General features: G+C 44.4%; 1 protein-coding gene across 3 annotated transcripts; it reads left to right on the plus strand.

The window, feature by feature from the left end:
- Positions 1 to 820: 820 nt before the first annotated feature.
- Positions 821 to 10,503, plus strand: PITX1 (paired like homeodomain 1). 3 transcript variants are annotated; one of them, XR_005583372.1, is made up of 4 exons: positions 821 to 1,150; positions 4,331 to 4,536; positions 8,728 to 9,407; positions 9,774 to 10,503. XR_005583372.1 is itself a non-coding variant. In XM_039483379.1 (3 exons), the coding sequence occupies exons 1-3, from the start codon at positions 988 to 990 to the stop codon at positions 9,265 to 9,267; spliced, it is 909 nt and encodes a 302-aa protein (XP_039339313.1). In that variant the 5' UTR covers positions 822 to 987; the 3' UTR covers positions 9,268 to 10,503. The 3 variants fall into 3 exon arrangements, 2 of the variants coding, with proteins under 2 accessions (XP_039339313.1, XP_039339314.1); XM_039483379.1 differs by having other exon boundaries at positions 822 to 1,150; positions 8,728 to 10,503; XM_039483380.1 differs by lacking the exon at positions 821 to 1,150 and adding an exon at positions 1,295 to 1,408 and having other exon boundaries at positions 8,728 to 10,503.
- Positions 10,504 to 20,859: the final 10,356 nt, after the last annotated feature.

Consider the following 20,859-nt stretch of genomic DNA (forward strand, 5'->3'; position numbering starts at 1 on the left):
AAAGTGTAGTATCGCCGCGAAATGGGAACGCACGTTTATTTCTCCCAATAGATAAGCAAGTTGAAAGGCGCAGCTTCCTCCTTGTGCTTATTGCAGAGCGGGAGTAACCATTCCCGTGCAAAATGCAATTCTGCGCCTGCCCTGCTGGGGGGGACAGGGGGGGAAATAGATGCCTAGATCTGCTTTGCAGAAGACTGGAAAGAATTTGATCTATTTAGATTAGTCTCTGAAATATGTTTTTTAAATATTTGGGGCTTAGATCGCGTAGATGGTCAAAGAGCTAATACTGCGCGCAGAATAAATCACTGGGTTTGGGGGAAAGTTTGGGGAGGGAAGCGGGGGCCGCTGATTGGTTTAGGGCTTGCGATGGTAAGAGCCAGCGCTGGGACAAAAAGACGTTTCTTCCTCCAGCAAGAGGAGCAGAGAGGGCAAGAGACCAAGGAGGATCCTAACCGTGGGGAGACACTCCGCCGGGATCCCGGGGCAGGGGGAGAGCGCTGTGGCTTTAAGAAACGTGCAGCCTGTATTCCAGGGCGCCTTAGCGACAGCTCACATCTATGGGGAGTTTGCAGGAGGTTCTTCCAACTAGATTAGGCTGAGTGAGCGCTAGACGGGGTGATATATTAGCGAGACTGGGAGGTTTTAACCTTAAGTGGGAGGAGCTGGGTTTAACTACAGGCATTTGTTCTAGGGCAGGTCGCTTTAATCTCTTTAGCTTGAAACTATCCAACTCGCAACCCGCATTTTTCTACCAGGGATCTTTTACCACTTTCATGCATACGCGGTTGGACCGGTGCAGCTATTGCAAAGCAAAGACAATCGGGCTTCTAGGCATTTCTCGGAGCTCTTCTTCTGACTCTTTGAAAATAACAATAAAGTAAAGCAACCCATAACTAGTACTAAGTGGATTTTCAGACCTTGATATATATATATATATATTGTGGAATAAACACCTGCATAAACCCAAATCAACCCAGCCTCCTTGCCATGGATTCCTTTAAAGGTGGGATGAATTTGGAAAGACTGCCAGAGAGTTTAAGACCCCAGCCTTCCCATGACATGGCTTCCAGCTTCCATTTGCAAAGATCTTCTGAATCCAGAGATCCGATTGAGAATTCAGCCAGTGAATCGTCAGATACAGAAGTCCCAGGTAAAACCCTTTCACTTCCTCTTCTTCCTTTCCCTGCTTGATTAATTCTAATGCACGCTGCACAAGAGACTGTTCTGCACAGGCAGGATGCACCAGAGAGATTGAAATGCCAGGTGGTGGTGGTGGTGGTGGTGGGTGTAATCACTAGAATTAATTAGAGCCAAACTGGGAAGGTGGATGGGGGAGACGAACTGACCCTCTTCCATGCCCCGACTCTGACAGAAGAACATTGCTACCAACTTCAAGCTGAGATGCAGGGTTTGGGTTTTTTTTACAAATATTAATTTATCAGGGGGGTTACCACGGGGAGTGCGGTTTTGCAGAATATTTCTGAAATAATGTCAGCTCTGCCGGGGTTTATTTTCCAGCTCTGGCTGTAGAGACATGTAAACGGATCTCTCCGTCAGAGGAGGAGGGAAACTGCAAAGCATTAGGAGGGGGAATGAGGAGGGGACTGGAGAGAGACCAGGCAGCTCAGATTTATTATTATATGGGGTGAGCGTTACAAAGCTTAATTTTTATTTTTATGTATAGATGGGGAATAAACCATAGCGTTTTACAAGAACTGAGTTGGATCTAAACAGGAGTCGTTTGGTCTCCGCTTTTATATCCGCCTGTTGAACATGTGCAATTCTTGTAGGGAAAGCTGTGGTTTCCTAGTTTGTATTTAATTAAAACAGCAGTCGTCCCTCTAATGACAAGAAACACCATATAAAGGAAGCAAAAAGCCCTGGAAAATATGGACTACGCAAAGCAGCGCGTGGTTCCTTCTTCAAAATTTCCCTACATAGAGGGTAGTTGGTTTTTTTTTTTTTAAACGATGGGTTTTTTAGATTTAAACCGGTCTTGTGCCTGCAACCAAAACAAATCCGAATGCTGACATGGCAGCAAACATGTTCGTTTCTGCCTCCAAATCTGATTTGAAACCAAGGCTTTGAGCGTAGACTGGAGGGGGTGGTGTGCTTAGAGGTGTGTGGGTCCCCCCCCTTGAAATACTGTAGGGGATAATTGCTCCATTTTGCGCTACCCCTAAAATCTGACCCATACATTCTAGGGAAATAAATAGCAGGGTCCATTTACTCTTAAGAGAATTCACAAAATACCTTTCACTTTCGAATGGAAAAGTGTGCTAATGCCAATTAAGACTAATGTGTGTTATTATGATTTGAAATGGTATCACAGCCTTATGACCAGACGGTATTTTTCATGGAAATCATAGGGAGAGATAAATCAAATGCAAAGATTGCAATCACTTTGATGGATGGTTTCTTTGAGGACACTGATTTTTCCTTACTTGTTTGCTCTCCTGCCTGCACGAGAAGCGGCCCCAGACACCGAGGGGTGGAAAAAATCTGTCTGCCAGAAAGATTTGTGTGTTGAAAAATGAAATCATTTTCACATGCAGCCTTTACAGTTGGGTCATGTAGACTCGGTTCGCAGAGACACCCATTTTACACCAGCCGCGAATCTTTGGGAACACGATTAGTTGCAAAGGCAGCGAAGGAGGGGAAAAAATTGTCTGGCCACCAAGGATATTTAAATAGGGTTCGAGGCCTTGTTTGCTCTGCAAACTACTTACTGGAAATAGTGGCCATCCGCGCTGCAATAAGCCCATTCACCAGCCTTTGGTTTCCATTTAACCGTTTGAGGTCCTGCATTTTTACTCCAAGATGTCCCAGGGAAACCTAGGTACAGAGTCTTTTCAAATCTGAGGAATCAATTGTTTTGCGAGGATTATTGTTAATTCATTTTAAAATATTATTATTAGCAGGCTCTGAAAGGAAGTCTCTATTTCAATACGCTAGCATTATCTTTCCATTCCTCCTACCTTCATGATGTACAGCACCGCAGAATAGTCTCATTATTTAGCTAGCCATGTGAATTCCTCTCAAAAAGACCCTCCAACATCAAGTCAGACTCATTTGTATGAGTACAAAGGGATGGGTTTGAATATACAACACGTGTGTGTATTTCTCTCTCTCTCTAATTTTGATTTAGTTATTGTGTGTAATATAGATTAGTATTACATTTGTATAGATATGTATATTATACACACTAATATGTGCATATATATTAAAATAAATACATCAAAATTAGAGAGAGAAACGTACACGTGTGGCATATATGCACGCAGTTATTTAATGTGTGGCTATTGTGAAAATAAATAGATCAAAATTGTACATTGACATACATATGTATTATACATATTATATATCTATGTATATACATCTACAGAAGTGTTTTATATATATGTGTGTGTGTGGAGGGAGATTTTATCTCTACACATTTATAATTTAAATCCGTTCAAATAATGTATCGAATTCCTCATTCCATATGTAAATCCAAAAATGTATTCAAAAATATAAAAATATCAGCGGGTTTTCCCCTGGATTTTAGGTAGATTTTCTATTTTTCCCTAGTTATATCCAGCGATTGTGTTGAATTCCTTCTACAGATTTAGATAAACACAATTCACAAAAGGGGAATGTTGCAGACAGGCAGCTACCAGCGTTTCTTACCTTTCATTCGATTTTTGGACAAAGCCTTTAGTGGATCGTTCTCTGCTTAAATAAATTCTAATATTCCCGAGGGGAAGGGGAGTTCACCTTTTCAATTTATTCATGTTTTATTTAACACTCCCTGACGTTTTCTGAGATTAATACGGTGGGGAAATGACCACGTACAACAATAATGCACTCGAGCAGAAGTTTCTCTTTAGATTGAGTGGGGGAGGAACACAGAGAAACGATTTTAAATAGATTTGTTTATTACTAATTATTATTTTGCCAAGAAGCTTCCAATCTAAAAGCCGAGCCAATTAGACATAAGTTTCTTCCCCTCTGTAAGTTTCGGAGCCCCCTGGATAAAAGGACAGGCCTAGAGGAGAGGATAACTGAAAAGTCTGTTGTTTGGGAAATACATTTCAGGGGAACATTTTTTCAGGAAACCTTTCTGAATCGCGCGGGGCTGGTTGAAACAGAAAACGCGCCGGGCCTGTGGTAGGAAACAGGCGTTCTAGCCTTGTACGGCAGAGGCACGTATGTAGGAGATTTTTAAAAAGAGGATTTTGTTTTGTACCTTCTCCAAATGGCTGAGGGGGAGGAGGGGGACCTAGGGGCCAGGAGGCCAAGTCCGTGTGTGTCACCGCTCGGGTCTCGGTGCCTTGTTGTGTTTAAACAGAAAAAGACCGGAGCGGCGAGCAGAAGAGCGAAGATGGAAACCCTGACGATCCGGCGAAGAAGAAGAAACAGAGGCGGCAAAGAACTCATTTCACCAGCCAGCAGCTGCAGGAGCTGGAGGCCACTTTCCAGAGGAACCGCTACCCGGACATGAGCATGCGAGAGGAGATTGCTGTGTGGACCAATCTCACCGAGCCCAGAGTCAGGGTAAGTGGGGCTCCGCCACCCTAGGGGCAACCGGCGAGTCACTTCTCAGCAGCCCAGAGACATCAGCCGGCTTGTCCTGGTAGGGCCCGATCCAGCGCCCACTAGCTGGGACTCCCAGTAGCCAGGTTTTCTGAAGTTGAAAAACTTCCAGTTATTTGGTAGGATGCATCGCAAGCGAAAATACAAACTTATCAAGGTGAACAGGCGCCTGGCGGTGAGGAGCGAAAGGGAAAAATGACTTTAACAGCTGCGAGGTGGTTGGCTTTTTAAAACCAATTGTAGCATAACACATCATCTGTCAATTTCCTTTTCATTGCCAAGACTTACCCAGGACCTACTGTGCGCCTTAGATAATACCCGGGTATAATTATAATACTGAACATACCCCATACATATGGGAGGCGCCATACATAGAGAATCTCTAGTATATTAACACCCAGGCCTTCATTTCGTTTGGTCAACTTTCACTGGAGTATGGGAGAGGAGGAAACCTTTAGCTGAGAGGACCTGGTGTCTTACAGGCAGCAACACCAGGCGAGCAGTTGTCAGAAGCTCGGGAAAGGTGCTGTCTCCTTTAAGCCCCATCTTTCCTTTCCAAGATTTCCCCCATTCTTAAGATTCGGGATCTCTGGGGAGAACATAGAGAAATCAAAGGCAACAGCTGGTCCCAGAGGGACTTCATCTAAAGCCCGGCTGGGAAAGTGTGCCGTGAAAGAAGCCAGCTAGGCTGAGGCAGGGAGAAGGAATTAGAAGGTAAAGGATGCCACCAGGAATCAACAGCTGAATGCAGGAATCTCCGCTAGTGTAACTGACCAGGGAAAGGCTCTAGGATCCTCGGGCAAGTGTTTTTTTTTAATTAACCCCGTTTTAAGGAGCACACATAATATACAGCACAATAATACGGAAAGCCAGAGAGAAGGCTCCGCCACCATTTCAGAGAAGCCCATTTTTAAATCCCCCCCCCCCGTGTCTGGAAAGGGCAGAATCTAGCCCATAAAAGCCATCTTGCTGGATGTTCTGTTCTCTCCTGGATTAATTCAAGACAGTAATTTAACTCGAAACGGGAAATATATGTGCAGTTCTCTTCCCCTGACTGGGAGAGTGAGGGACAGAGGCATCCTCCTAACACACGTTATGAAGTCGGATCTTTTCCGGGGGGTCGGTATTTTTAATGTAAACAATCAATGGTTAGAATTGCCAGCACAGACCCGGAGAGCAGCAGCTGCAGAGGCCAATGGTTCAACCCCAAGGCATGTCTGTTCCCCCCCATGTAAAAGAGACTCACATAGGTGCCCAGGTACAGGGTTTAACTGGGAGGATTCCAGTCCCTACAAGTCTCACTGGGGGCTAGATTAGACCGGGTTTCGAATGGATAAATTTCATTTAAAAGAAGGAATAGACCAGCATAGAAATACAGGCAAGTTTATACTCTCCTGGACCCAGTTAGTAAAGTGACAAGGAAACATACGGCGTCTGCTGATAAAATATACACCATAAGTGATGCGATTCAAACATGATGCTATCTTACAGAGTGACGGGAAAGCGGTTAAAAGAATCCGCTTCGCACCGCGGAGCAGATGTCTGTATAGTGTATAGAACATGTCTCTGATGAAAAGAGAGACTACCGTCTATCACTATGGAGTGTGTAACGGCCCCGTTCGGTGCAATGTACACACCCAGGCATATAGCAAATGTTCCTCTACACAATTAAACTTCTATGATGAGGCAGATAAGTTATGCATACTAGTAAACTGCACAAACTGTCAATAGACAAACGAAAGGACAAGGGTCTGCGCTAGATTAGACGCCAAAGTCAATAACCATTGTAGACACACATACTTGTAGGGCTGAGCTGTCGCTGCTTTATAGGTCTCTAGCCAATCCGACCTCAGACTATCTAGTTAGGCCATTTATTTATTTATTTTTAACATATTAACTTGTTGCAATCGAGTGTCAAATCAGAACGGCTCCTCCTGGCATTCGGATTGTATTGATTCTGATGGTTGGTTTGTGCTGGGTGGGTCTGTGTGTTGCTCTTTTTGTTTTGGGGGGTATTTTTCCTCCCACCTCCAATTTGTTTTTCATCCCGGGATATTACCCTGGTTTGTTTCGAGAGCGGATTTGCTGACCGGGGTATACTCCGCTCTGTGCAGGGGTAGTCTCTGCTGTGTATTGTTTACTCGCGGTGTCGTGTCTACACAGTCCCTCACCAGCTGCAGACCCACAGTGTGACACAAGACACCGTCAAATGAAAGGCATACACACAACCCTGCATCTTGCAAAGTCCTTAAAGGGCGTCTGGATTTTCCAGCACTGAAATACGCTTTACACGAAAGGGCCCCAAGGGGAGAGGGGGGGGGGGTTGAACTGAGACCTTAGTAAGAAAGCGACTAGTAGGCTGGGACCGGGGAATTAAACCGTTCTCTGGAAATTCACCAGCACCGCGAATAATAAATAAAGGAGAAAATGGAGGTAGATTTAACCTGGGTCTCAGTGACTGGTAACAAATCAAACCCCTACAGTTCAGAAAAGCCGCTTTTGTCTAGATGGGTAACCGGCTAGCTGACCAATGAGACTATCTGTAAGGTTAGCTCTTCAGGCTTTTCAGGGCTAAACACTCGCTGTATTTGAAAGCATTGTATTAATTGCAGCTTTCGTTAAAAAAAAAAAACAACCCCTCCACCACAACTCAAGGACTAAAATGGGCATTTATGTTGCTGGAATATTTCAGGAAGCAAATAAAACTAATATGAGTTTCCATTAACTGAATTTCTTTCTCCCCTCTGTATGGAGATGTTTTGGTTTGATGCTCTGAGATTGCAGTTTTGCAAATCCGACTTTCATTTGCTACGAGGGCCTTCTTTTAAAATGTCTAGCAGCCATAATTAAAACGATTACCCCTCGTTTTCAGGAAATTCCTGTCTGGAAGCACCTTCTGAGGAGTGAATTACAGGGTTTGAACGTTCCGGCTTTCGTTTCCTCTTCATATTTATACGGGATTTTTTTTTCTCCAAATAGACCCCGCGATCCTTGTTATCGCTATTTAAAAATAAAGCCCTGCCATTAAAAACGCTGGGAGGACAGGCTCAAAGAGCAGAGCCTCGCAGCCACAAGAGTCACCTAGTGTAGAGGGGGATTTAATATCCGCGGCGTTGAGGTTAGCGGGGATTTCAATGCACGACACAAAGCCGCTGTCTGCCAGCCTTTTGCAGGGGCTGCCGTGTGGCATGTCTCCTTAGGGGCCTGATCCAAACCTCAGTGGCTCTAACGGCCCTACCTTTACCAAAGGCTGATCACTGTCTGATCTCACCCAGCAAGGCAGGAAGAGGCTTTTTTTTTTTCCCCAACCTGGCCAGCCGATCTTTGGAGGGCATTATCCCATCAAATCTGCACGCACACACACACACACACACACACCCAACAGGACCCTGCAGTAAAGTTTGCCACGCAATGCTGGAGCGCTGCTTTGGTCTGCGTTAGCTCCGGCTTTTCCTGCTCTCTGGGCAATGCATTGGGTTGGGTGCCCGGGGTCTGGATAAAGCCTGGATGAGATTTGGGCATCAAACCCCCGTGAGCGCCCCTCGCTCCTCCGTTCCCGACTCAGGGCTGTAAATTCTCATTAGACATAAAGACCCAGGCTGCATCCACCCAAAGGGGGAGGCTTTTTTAAACACGCTAATCCAATCCCCAGTTTATGATCTGTAACGGAGGAGTTTTATTGTCCAGCGTTAGCATTCGGAAACAGCGCCGAGCCGGGCTAGCCGGCACTAATCAGACCGGGGCCTGGGTGCGGCGCTGCAGCGTGGCCAATTAATCCTCTTTGTAAATGAAAAGCAGAGAGCGGCGCTGCCGCACGCATCCAGAGCCGCGGCGTGGAGCTGGGCTGGGGAGGTGACTCATCCCTCTGGGCCAGGGGGAACACGCCTGGGATTTAGGGCGAGCACAGCAGGGCAGGCTGGGGCAGCGTTTCTGGTGCGCAGCGCGCAGGAGAGGCAACACCCAGGGCAGGGAGGGGGACTGCGGCAACGCTTGGCTTTTCCTCCGCAAATCCTCCCTGGTGCGGGGAGCTCAAGCCGCTCCTGGCAGAGGCTCTGAGAAGCCAAACCGGAGCTAGCCCCCTGCGCAGCCCTTCCGGGTCCCTGCCGGAGCCTCCCGCACTTACCCTTTACTCTGACCTTCCCCCCCGCCCAGGTCTGGTTCAAAAACCGCCGAGCCAAGTGGAGGAAGCGGGAGCGCAACCAGCAGATGGACCTGTGCAAGAACGGCTACGTGCCCCAGTTCAGCGGCCTCATGCAGCCCTACGAGGACGTGTACCCCGGCTACCCCTACAACAACTGGGCCACCAAGAGCCTGACCCCGGCGCCGCTCTCCACCAAGAGCTTCACCTTCTTCAACTCCATGAGCCCTCTGTCCTCGCAGTCCATGTTCTCCGCCCCCAGCACCATCTCCTCCATGAGCATGCCCGCCAGCATGGGCCACTCGGCCGTGCCCGGCATGGCCAACGCCAACCTCAACAACCTCAGCAACATCAGCGGCTCCTCCCTCAACTCCGCCATGTCCTCCCCCGCCTGCCCCTACGGGCCGCCCGGCTCGCCCTACAGCGTGTACAGAGACACTTGCAACTCCAGCTTGGCCAGCCTCAGACTGAAATCCAAGCAGCACTCCACTTTCGGGTACAGCAGCTTGCAAAGCCCGGGCTCCGGTCTAAACGCCTGTCAGTACAACAGCTGACGGACTTGCACGGGCCCAAGCAGCGTGAGAGAGGAAGCTCTGGGGGCTTGGTAGCAAACACGGACCAGAAATCTTTCGCAAGAGACGCCAAAAATCGAATACACGGATGAGTTGCAATTTTCCTCTGGATTATGCGGGTTGTATGTGTTTACTTGAACTTGCACAGGAGAGTCTAAGGCGTCCACTTTATTATAGAGCAGAAGAGTGGAAGCGGAAGCCGGGGGGGTGGCTGGATGGTGGTAAAGGCTGGGGCTGTGGGTAGGGGGAAGAGGTTTGGTTAATGTTTACCACTGACAACACACAAAAAAAGTTACGTGCAGAATAAATCCTGCGGGAATATGGTTAAAATATTAGGTATGAAACTATTAAAAAAAAACTTAAGGACAAGGTTCAACCACTTAAATAAGGTTCTATTTATATCTGCCGTTACATTGTGCCAGATCATTGTGCTTGGCCGTTGAATAAAATGTTTTTAAAATGCATGATTCTTGATGTTTTTTCTTTAGTGGAAAGCTCTGATCCAGTCATTCCTAGGACTAAGCAAGCTACAGGTTCCTACCTCTCTAGCCTTTCCAAAGGACTGCAGTATCGCCTTTGCTGAGAAGAGCACACAAAGAAACTGGTCGGCCTTTGCTCCATCCCAAATCTTAGCCTGATAATGAAATTATCAGTCATCTTTACTTAAAAAGTGTTTTTCTTTAAAAAAAAAACTTCTAGAGAGTCTAGAGAAAAAAAAACACTAAGGACAACAAATGGACTGTCATTAAGTGACTCCTGATACTGCATCTCTGCTAAAGAAACAGAGCGAGTCTCGAATGATGAAAGGTTGCTTAGCAATTCTGAAAAGTTACTTGTTTTTTAGATGTGAAGGAAAAACAAGGAACCAAAAATAATCTTAAGGTGTTATGATGTAAATGTAGATGCTTGTTGGCAAAAAAATGGAAATGATAAATATGATCTTTTAAATATTAATACGCATACAAAACGCATATGAAGTTTAATTGCAGGCATATTTGTTGCTTATTTTTGTCGATACTTATTACCTGTAGATGACAAAGAAACATAATATAAAATGCACAAGGTATGTCCTTTCCCAGTGTATTTCACATCTGTGGTAAACGTAACGCTGGATGTTTCAATAATGCTGTTGTGGATAAGGATGCAGTATATATTGTTTTATAAGTTATGTTTTGTGATTTTTTTTCAAAATTAAAAGCATGGGAATAAAAAAACAAACTCTAGCAATGCTTTTAATGTTCTTTTCTGGCTATATTTATGATATATCTCAACTTATAATAAAATAATAAATAATAATAATAATAAACCTTATAGTTTATTCCAAATCCAACATTACCATTCCGGGGAGTTGGCTTTTATTAAGAATCATTAAATTTTCGAGAAATGTAAACAGCATTTGTTTGGCTTATTTGTCTGAAGTGCAATAGACTGCGCAGATATTTACCATACATACCGTTGGCCCTTTAGAAAGATAAGATTTAAGGGCCCGATTAATTACTCGATGGGTGAGGGGAATCAGTCATTAAAGTTTCATTCTTTTTGGAAGGGGAAAAGTTCACAACTAAGGTCCGGTAATCCTGATTGGCAGCTCCATCCACTGGAGATCCTCCCACTTCTAATTTTCTGACACACTTTACCACTACCAGTTCAATGACACAACAGCCTTTATAAATCCGGCTTTCCTAATTGCATGGCTTTATGCTTTGATTGAAGAACATTTTTGTTTATTTATTTATCATAATCCCCCCCCCCAAACGACTTTACAAGAGCTAATCTTTGCATCCAAAAATACTCCCGTTATGTGTTAAAAGTTTGGAATCAAATCATTGTTTGTGTTGCTGGTCCTAACGCTTACGTTTTTTTCATAGCTCTTCTATATGATCCAAACGGTTTCGACCCAGTATTTCAAGATTGCAAGTACAGTCATGTTAAACCAGCGACATTCATATTTGAGGTTTTGTATCAAGTTTGTTGAAAGTTATATGATTCCATCAGCGGATCAATAGATTATCTGCTATGAAAGTAGTCTCCAGCACGCATTCACACTCATGTAAGCTGTTTTAGAGGGGTCAGGCACAGCATTTTTCCCTCGTAAATGTTTAGCCACAAAATCCAAACGTGTTAAACTACATCGATTGTAGAAATTAAGGTCTATGAAAACGTTTGCACACATGTTTACTTCATGCTGCTTCCAGCAGCCCTGGTGGCAACTGAATATAATATACCTATAGATAAATGTAAGATCATTAAAACGAGTCCTTTATAAAACTGCAGAGTGTTAATATATATATTTTTTTACAGGACAGCACACATTCTGTTTGGTTACGACTGATTAAAACGAAGGCATCTATTATCCAGATCTAGCTAGCCAGGGATAGGAATATCTTGCAATTAGAGCTGGTCAGAAAACGAGAAGTATTTCCTGTGGGGGGAAAAAAACTCCGAACAGTCGAGGGAAAATTCCTCGAGAAAAAAAAAAGTCGAAATTTTACATGTTCGAAAAATAAAAATAAAAATACACTGGACCGGCTGGAATTGCTACATTTATACCCGTAGCTACCTTGCCTGTCTCGAGCATTCCTCCCCTCTGACCCAGTCCCTCTTCCAGATGGCCGCGGAGTTCTCGCTCCGGATCCCACACCGAATTGTGAGCAAAGGTGATTTCCCCCCCTTGGGTTTGATCCTGCTCCCATTGGTGTCAATGGCGATCGACGCCCCTTGCGGGACAGGATCCAACTCTCAGCTAGAGCCAATGGGAGGCTTTTCCTGCACTGCAGGCCAGGCCCGTGGCCACGGCGTTGGCGCTCAGTGATGCCCGCCGCGTTTCTGTCTCACGCACCACCAAAGCCCCGAGCCCCCACGCCGCCTCCAGCTGCGGGGTGAAATGGGCGCCTAGCGCTGGGTCCCGGGCTCGGAGCCCTCCCCTGCTGATGGCCAAGCGCAGGCTGCTTTAGCCAGGGACGAGAAAAGGGGCGAGGGCCGCAGCGGTGTGTCCCGCCTGTGTCAAACCCCGCGTTTCCTTTGGCAGCCGGAGCTCTGCCCAGCGCCGGGCTGCGGGGAGGGTAGCGATCCTCCTGCCCCTTAGACTCAGTGTCCTCGGAAAGACTCGGGAACCGGGGGGCTCGATCCAAAGTGCTGAGCTACTGCTGAAGTTCCCTTTACAAAGGCTGAAATGCACAAGCCCCGTTGCCTGCTTCCCCGGGACTCGGCAATGGCACCGATTTCTTGCCTTCCCACGCCGCAAGAGCAACCCGTGAAGGGTTCCCAGTGCTCCCTTTCACGAGCTATTCATCGGCACTAAACGGTAACACTAAATAATACGAGTGGGTCGTATCATTTCATCCTGCACCCACCTTGCACTGGATGTAAACTGCAACAGCGCAAAGAAGTGAGTTGAACGGATACTGGCAGCTTGAAAATCATGGCTGAAATACTGGCCCAGTTGAGATCAATGGAAGTTTTGCCATTGGCCAGGATTTCACTCCAGGTGTGAGTGCAATCCTGCATTGCTAATGCCTTCCTGCGTTATTGCTGAAAGGATATTTCACTTCCATTTACCCTCTTGCTCTTCACTCCCTGCCCAGAATGAAGAGACTTGTCTGTTTTCATTTTTGTTTGTAGTCAATTTCAGGTTCCTGTTTCTCATGCATGATCACAGGGGTGCAAAACTTAGAAGCAAACACTGCAGGGAAGTATTTCAATGCCAAACTTTTCATGGATTCGTTCTTTAGTGTAATATTTGATTATTTTAAGTTTTGTGAAGATTTTTTTAAATTGTTCTTGTGCACACAGAGCCTGTAGGACAGGGCTGACAGCATCTAATTAAATTCAGAAAAGGTGAGAGGCTCCTCTGCTACATTACTAATGATGATGATGTAGCTATTCATATACAAGCATCAGTATAGTTCATTGTGCAAGGGTTTTTAAGTCAAATGTTTCTTTAACATGGTTTTTCAAAGTCAATTTTCTTGTATCCAAGCAGAGCACCCTGTTGTTACCATCTCAGACACAGCAACCACTCTATTGCTCAGCCAAATCCTGAGGCTGTTTTAAATTTTTGTAAAGGGCTTGTAAATAAATTGCATAAACCAGCTGTGCACCAGGGATAGAGTCTGTCTATCCACTTATGTTTTGGCACTGCACTCATCACCATGGGGTCTGAGTGGCTCAGTCTTTGGAAGGCAACACTGGACCAGGGCTCAAAGGAAAGGGGTGAGACCTTCACCCACCCTCTACCTGAGAGGCACAGAACTGCTGGGGAAAGGTGGGAGACAAGAAATGAATGGAAACTTCCAACTCTTTCTCTCAAAGCTGCTGGGAAGCTTGGGGCTGCAGGAAGCTCTGACTCCAGCAGGGAGGAGAGATGGGTCGTGCTTAGTCACAGCTGGTTTTGTACCCAAAAAAGGGGTGTAGGGATGGAATCACTGGGCATATCGCTCCTCCCTCTTCCTCCTCAGAATAATGAGCTATAATCTCAGCTCCCTGGCTCCTGCCATCTCTATTTCAGCTGACTGAGCAGCACGACCCATTCATGTTCCAGGAAAAAGACACACACACAACTCAGCAGAGAAGGGGTGGGGTAAAGGATATTTCCTCACCATCAAACCCTAAACTTTTACTCTTTATGTCCCTGTACCTATTGGGTTCCGGGCCCAGAAGGTGATTGTATCTATTGGGTTTCGGGGAACCGGGCGGGCAGAAGCCCGCCCAATGCTAAAGGATCCCCCCTCCAGCCTAAGGGGAGGATCTACAGGACCTCAGAAACCCACTAATTTCGGGGAACAACTAATAAAAGAACAGGGACAGGAGTGCGGTCAAAAGTTCATAAGAAGGGAGCCTGACGGGGACACCGAGCAGAGAACCCCAGACAGCACCCACTGCTCCTCGAAGGCGTCAAGGGAGCCAGTGGATGCCGCCCAGAGGAACTCCGCCCGGATACGTGAATGGACAGAGGATCGGAACCAAGCCCCACAGTCACAGGAGTCTCCATTGGCCAACCGCCTCTCACTGGTTGCGTAGATGTAACAAGGCACAGTCCATCCCCAGTCGCAGATTCCCCAGAAACCTCTCAGACTCTGTCAGTAGGTGGCAACTTCATGTGAATTTAGTTATAGTCCCATGATCAACACCAATACAGTCTCATGAAGAAAAGTATTTACAGTGTCTCCTGCCCTTTAGCCCATACCCACAGGGACAGGAAAGAATGGACCTCTCCTTTCCCTTGAGATTTTTTGTGACTATTGGGGCCTACAAGGTGTAACCCTATTTTAAACTCAAATGTAAAAAGTATGTGAAAGTTCACAAGACAGTAGCCATGAAACATAGGTTATTAGGCCTAATACAAAATAATAAAGGAGATGAACTATGACACCCACTTTTCCCCTTTTCGGGGTCCTTAAAAAGAGACTGGTGAAAAAACACAATCAGATCAGCTCTCCCTTATCTCCCATCCCACTTGCATCCCACTTCATCCCCCAAACTGCCAGCACTGCAACTCAGCTCAACTCATCTAAAGGACTTTCTTCCTGGGAGGAAGGCCGGCTGGCCTCAATCTTGCTCAAGGAACTTTGTTTTCACCCATGAGTGCTGAAAGTCATCACATGATCATGACATCCAATCCTCAGCCCATCAGTGGGGATAGCCAACGACCAGCACTGCAGAGGCACAAAAGATCCTGCATTATTTTCCCTTCCCTTGTGTTATTTGCTGCCCTGCCTCCTTCTTTCCTTCAATCATCTCTCTCTTGGCTTTTCATCAAATTCTGAAGCCAACTGCTGTATTCGTCCAGGCCTGCCTTGTCTAAGAACCAATCAGATGACGTTCATGAGCAGAGGGTAAACCAGGATCCAAGCAGCAGGTGTCCTGGCCAACTTGCCAAGCAAAAGCATCCACTCATGACTAATCAGTGTTCCAAAAACATCAACAAAAGCTGTATTTCACCCATCTTTTCTAGCCTGTCTCTCCTCCACCTTGAGTCGGTCTGTCTGTTTGTTAAGAAGAGAATAAGTAAATGCCCTCTACACATCAGGACTGAAAGTACAATTAACCCTTTCTGTTTCATCAAAGAAAGCTTGTTCTGAAAGTAAGGGACTTTGATAGTTTGCCGTCGAAAGAAGAAAGGCTTTAAAGGCTTTGACTAAGTTTGCTTTGCACAATCACTCAACCACAGTTTCAATAAAAAGGCCTGGTTTGATTTCTTGTTCTTTCTTGTGTTTAATCAATAGACTTTTAACGTGAATGAATGCTTTTAGGTGATTGCCAAGTAAGGGAGTGAAACCAACTCCTCTGTTTAAAATAACCTGGTACCTACCTAGCACTGGTGAAAAGTGAAAAAGTTTATAAACAACTGTGGCTCTTCGGGCCTTTGAGATCAATACCTATACCACATAGGTAGTGCTGGGACTTCAAGAAAGATCTTAAAGGGTTGACAGTACAAAGTTGGCAAACAAATTGCTTGGCAAACAACAGAATGCCTCCATAATTGGGTTTGGGAAGTTTGGTTCTTGAGGACAAAAATTAGGAGTTTAAAGTAGGAGTAACTATACCTGTTTCACTTTCATTAATGTTACAGGATTTTATCTTGGCCTGGTTTCACATATTTTGATGGATTGCCTGATTTAAACTGGAGTTTTGACTTGCATTTCCTCTTTCTCATCTCTCCATTATGATCTGTGATGTTTATTTTGCATTTTGATTTTGGCCACGGCTGTTTTTCTTAAAATCTGTAAGTACTTTTAAGTTAAAAATGTTTTTTTCAAAATGACTTCAAAGAACAATGTCAGGAATGGTACCTGATCTCTTGCCCTAGAGGCTATCACTTCTACTCCTCCTATGCAGCTACTCCTTTAGCTAATTGTAGGCATTTTAGCTCTGCTGAAGCTGTTCCCCAGGATTTAACTAGCATAAGGAATGAAGGGATGAATAGGGATTTGTTAGAAAAAGCAAAGAAAATTCGATCTTGGATGTGAGAAATTGTTCCAAAAGATGATGATTCCTTTGAAGTATGCACTGAGAATAAAAGGGGGCTTGGAGTGGAGTTAATGGAGAGAAACATTGCATACTTGGAAAAGCACCAGTTGTGTAAAAAAGAGAAACATTTAATTGCAGTTTTAACAAGATTGGCTGCTAATAACTGGTTTATTAATCTGAAGCACAGAAATCAGTTACAGTCTGTGTCACAAGAGTTCGATAGTGTGCCGGGAGAAAACGGTAGATTAAGAGGAGACGTAGGTAACCTTGCAAACAGATTTAGAAAGGATGTTAAGAGAAAAAGAATTGGCTTCTATAAGACAAATTCTGAGCCACAGGATGGTTTAGTTAGAAGAAACTCTGCCTATAACAATCTCAGATGAGTATGTTAAAAAGGGAGAGAGAGTTCAGACTGTGTTTGGGGGGAAAGGAATTTGAGCATCAAACTGCAATTCAGGAACATGAAGAGTTTCTACAAGACACAGCAGGCTTAAGGAAGGAAAAGGAGGCTGTGGAATCAGGCTGTTTAAACTGGATAATGGAAAGAGACAAACTCAGTGGTTTCAGCATTGGCCTGCTAAACCCAGGGTTGTGAGTTCAATCCTTGACGGGGCCATTTAGGGATCTAGGGCAAAAATCTGTCTGGGGATTGGTCCTGCTTTGAGCAGGGGGTTGGACTAGATGACCTCTTGAGGTCCCTCCCAACCCTGATATTCTATGGAGCAACAATTAGTGTTATTGCAGTTAGAAGTGCAAAATAAAGTTGTTATGATTGATTAAATTACTAAAGAGAAGGACGCAAACATTGGAAGAGTGGAGGAAAAGAAGAACAACTGATTGACACTAGGAAGAAATTGCAAGATACTTTGAAAGCTGAAGTGATGTTGAAAGGAGAAATCTAGGGGAGTTCGGTGGTTTCAAACGTGCGGCGTTACAGGAACAAGCTAACATTGCTGAAAATCAGCAAGAATTCAACTCTGCCTTGAATTAACTAGCAGAGAACTTGAAGCAAGCACCCCGTAAGGACAAGACAGGTAGTGAACAAAAGCAACGCTGAGGTGATTTGGAAGGAGATTTGGTATTTAAGTCAAATGATGAAAAAAATTCAGTTTTATTCAGCTAATGCAGATGCTAATGTTTGCTCGCAGTTAACTGTTGCTGAAAACCACCAGAAGAATTTAAGCCAGAGAGCACTACCTCTCACAGACTGGTGATGCTTGGGTTGAGAAAAGAACCCAACACGTGGCCTATAATATTAACCAGGAATGACAAAGTCTTTGAGTATTATATGGCACACCCGTTTTGCAGGACAGGAGCATCCTCAGTGCGAGGAGCATGGTTTTAAGGTGTTTAAACGGACTCAATAAGTGAAATCCTGAAGCAGGCTAGAGAACAGTGGGAAAGACCCGAGTTAAACCAACCAAAGAATAAGAGAAGGAAGAACCTAAATTGCCCATCTTCACTGTGAAAAATTCCAGTCGCTGGAGAAAGAAAATGGATCAAGTTTAACTAAAATAGGTGAAATGCATGAAAAGATTTTGGCCCTGGAAACGAAGGGACCTGACCCTTTTCCTATCCCAGTCCTTTACTTCTACCCACAGTAGAGCCTAGGACCATACCAATTTGCCCAACCAAACTAATTTTATCCCCCAACCTTGAGTCCCAAGAAAGAAATGGCGGTGGGGAAACAGCAGTACATGAAAAATGAAATAAAATACCAGGTGATAGAAGAAGCTACTTCGATTTAACAGTCCAGAGTGAGAACCTCCTACAAGCACTATTAGGTTGTGGAGCTGAAGAATGTTAGTAATGAGTTCCTTCGTTTGCAATGCCTCAGATAAACCATGCTGAGAGAAAGGCAATGCAGAGTTAATTTGCACAATTTTGATGACACCACTCTTTCAAGATTGAGTTTGTTTGCTATTCGAGCTTGTTCTGCCAAAGGGGGTGGGGCTGGGCTCACACCCCTTTTCTGCCTTTAAAGGTTCTAGAGACAGCGTTGTTGTGGGGGTAAGTTTCCTTACTCACTTTAAAGCACAAGTGGATTGGGAAGATGGGGTTTTGCAATTAAAAGTAAACCCTCCTTCCTACGGAATGAAAAGTGTTTTGAAATCTGTTTGGTCAGCTGGTCATGAAGGTTTGAAAAGTAACTGTCAAGAAAGGAGGAATTTTACCTGCCCCCTCCCCCCATGGAAAAGTGTATCTAAAAAGTAAAAGAACTTGCCTATCTTTCCCTTGCACCTCTTTCTCCTCCCTCCCTATCTAACTGCTCCCCTATTTCACCTCTGTCCCCTCTCCCTTAACCAACCTACTCTCCCAAGTGACCCCCATTTTCTCCCCCCGCCCATTTTCTCCCAGCCTGCAGTCTGTTCAAGGACAAATCTGCACAGAGTGAAAACATGTGTAACTTGCCATTCTTGCGTTCTTTGACCAGAAGTGATTCAGAAGTGTTTTTACCACAGAAAACAAGGAATCAGTGTCTTGATTAAGGTCTTTCTCTGCCTTCTGCAAAGTCTTTAACAATGGAGAAAATGTCTAAACAGTTATACAGAAGCAATCTAAAATATAGCCTGGGTAGAAAAGAGTTTTCTTCCTTAAACCTGTTTGGGAATACTCAACATTTTCAGGCTTGGGGAGTGATTTCTCTCCCTATCCAGGTAGGGAATATGAAATTCCCCCACTGCCCAAGTATGGTCGGAGACCTCCCTTGCCCAGTGTACAAATGGCTACAATTTGAGATTTTGAACACAACCAGGCTTTCAACAATTTGGAGGGCAAATCTGTGCCCCATAATCCCACCAAAAGCCTGTTAAAATCTGGTCAAATAATTCCAGAGGTATCACACGTGATTAATGAATATTCTGTACAGGTTCCACCCTTTGCAGAGAATTTCCCTTAAACATGGTAATTAGCAAGGACAAGTGTGGTATTACCCTACTGATAACTTCCATCCTATTTGAAATTTCCAGGAAATTGGCCTGATGTTAGCTGAAGATGGAATTCATCTTTTGGATTTTAAAGAGGGTAGTGCCTTCGTTTTCGTACATAATCCATTGTCTAAAACAATTACAATTCCGGCACAATTTGATTTAAGTGTCCTGTTATCTTCCAAGTGGAAAGAATAAGACTTTTAGTTTATGCCATCAGTCACCATGACCATGAAGTCCCAGAACTAAACCCTAAAGATTTTGATAGAGAGGGTATGTGTTATACTGTACCTTCCTTTCAGTTTGGGATTCATCCGAGAAGGTTACAAAATTCTCCCTACACGTGGCTAATTGAAGGGCAAGAATTGGTGTTGAAGGAAGAAATAACCAATGAGGTCCTACTTAATTCTGGTAAAATATCAGTTCAACAGTCTGATATACTGACTAAAGTTTAAGATAAAATTGAAATTACTCCCCCAGAACCTGCATATGATTTTCCAAAACAGGTAGAGAACTAGCCAGAACTTGGTGATGGTTTAACCTTAGAAGTGAAAACAGAATTAAAGGAACTAATTCAAAGATATTAATCTTTGTTCTCTAGAGGCAGCCTAGACTGTAGGAAGACACCTCCACAAAGTGAGGATTGAGACCTCTCCAGGATCAGACCCAGTGTACGTAAGACAGTTAGGGTGACCAGACAGCAAATGTGAAAAATCAGGACAGAGGGTTGGGGGTAATAGGAGTCTATATAAGAAAAACACCCCAAAATTGGGACTGTCCCTATAAAATCAGGACATCTGGTCACCCTAAAGACAGTATCATATTCCCTGAGGAAGAATCCATGCAAAATTTGTGGACTCCCTAACAGAGAGGGGAATTATAAAAGAACTTCCTTCTCCATATAATGCATCATTGCAGCCAGTTCAATGGAAACCATCCGGACTCAAGAGCAGATTTTGGCTCTAAACTAGTTCCAGAGGACAAACATAAATTGGCTTTTACTTTTGCAAGAGGGCAATGTGCTTGGAAAATAATGCCACAGGGGTTAAAATTTTCTCCAAGTGAGTTTAACTATTTTATCCACATGGCTTTACCTGACACAGAAGAAAAAGGCATAACTGTTTGTGTTGATGATGTTTTAATTTCTAATACGACTTGGGAAGAGCACTTGGAGGCCATCAGATACGTGCTGGGACAACTAAAGAATGCTGGGGCAAAACTGTCCTCAGCAAAAAAAATCTACGGGCCAGAAAAAGGGAAAATAATTTAGGAATTGAAATTTGCTCTGAGGGTCTATAACCCCAAGCTCACAGAGAACAAGCTCTGATTAATTTGAAAACCCCTCCTAATGTATCAGAGGTACATAGTTTTCTGGGAATCTGCAATTACTGTAGGCAGTTTGTTTCATTGCAGAATATGCCAGAATTGCCAGACCACTCGGTAAACTATGTTGAAAACATCAGGACTGAGACTGGGGACCTGCGCAAGATCAAGCCACGAAAAAAGTGAAAAACAAAGTTAAGCCAAGCCCCTTGCTTGATTTACCCTCAGAAAAGGAAAAGAGTTGCATGGACAGAACATAGCATGGACAGAACATAGCACGAGTGCTGCGTTACATCAGAAAATGGACTCAGCACACCGAGCTATTACTTATTGCAAAGGACTACGTGCTGTAGAG

The sequence above is a fragment of the Mauremys reevesii genome, linkage group 8 (assembly GCF_016161935.1).
Source record: "Mauremys reevesii isolate NIE-2019 linkage group 8, ASM1616193v1, whole genome shotgun sequence".
Classification (NCBI taxonomy): Eukaryota; Metazoa; Chordata; order Testudines; family Geoemydidae; genus Mauremys; species Mauremys reevesii.

Excerpts from the sequence above, each read along its gene's own strand:
- PITX1 (XM_039483379.1), top strand. The coding sequence starts at position 988 with ATGGATTCCTTTAAAGGTGGGATGAATTTGGAAAGACTGCCAGAGAGT. Across the intron at positions 1,151-4,330 it reads GTCAGATACAGAAGTCCCAG|AAAAAGACCGGAGCGGCGAG; the intron begins GTAAAACCCTTT and ends GTGTTTAAACAG. Across the intron at positions 4,537-8,727 it reads TCACCGAGCCCAGAGTCAGG|GTCTGGTTCAAAAACCGCCG; the intron begins GTAAGTGGGGCT and ends CCCCCCGCCCAG.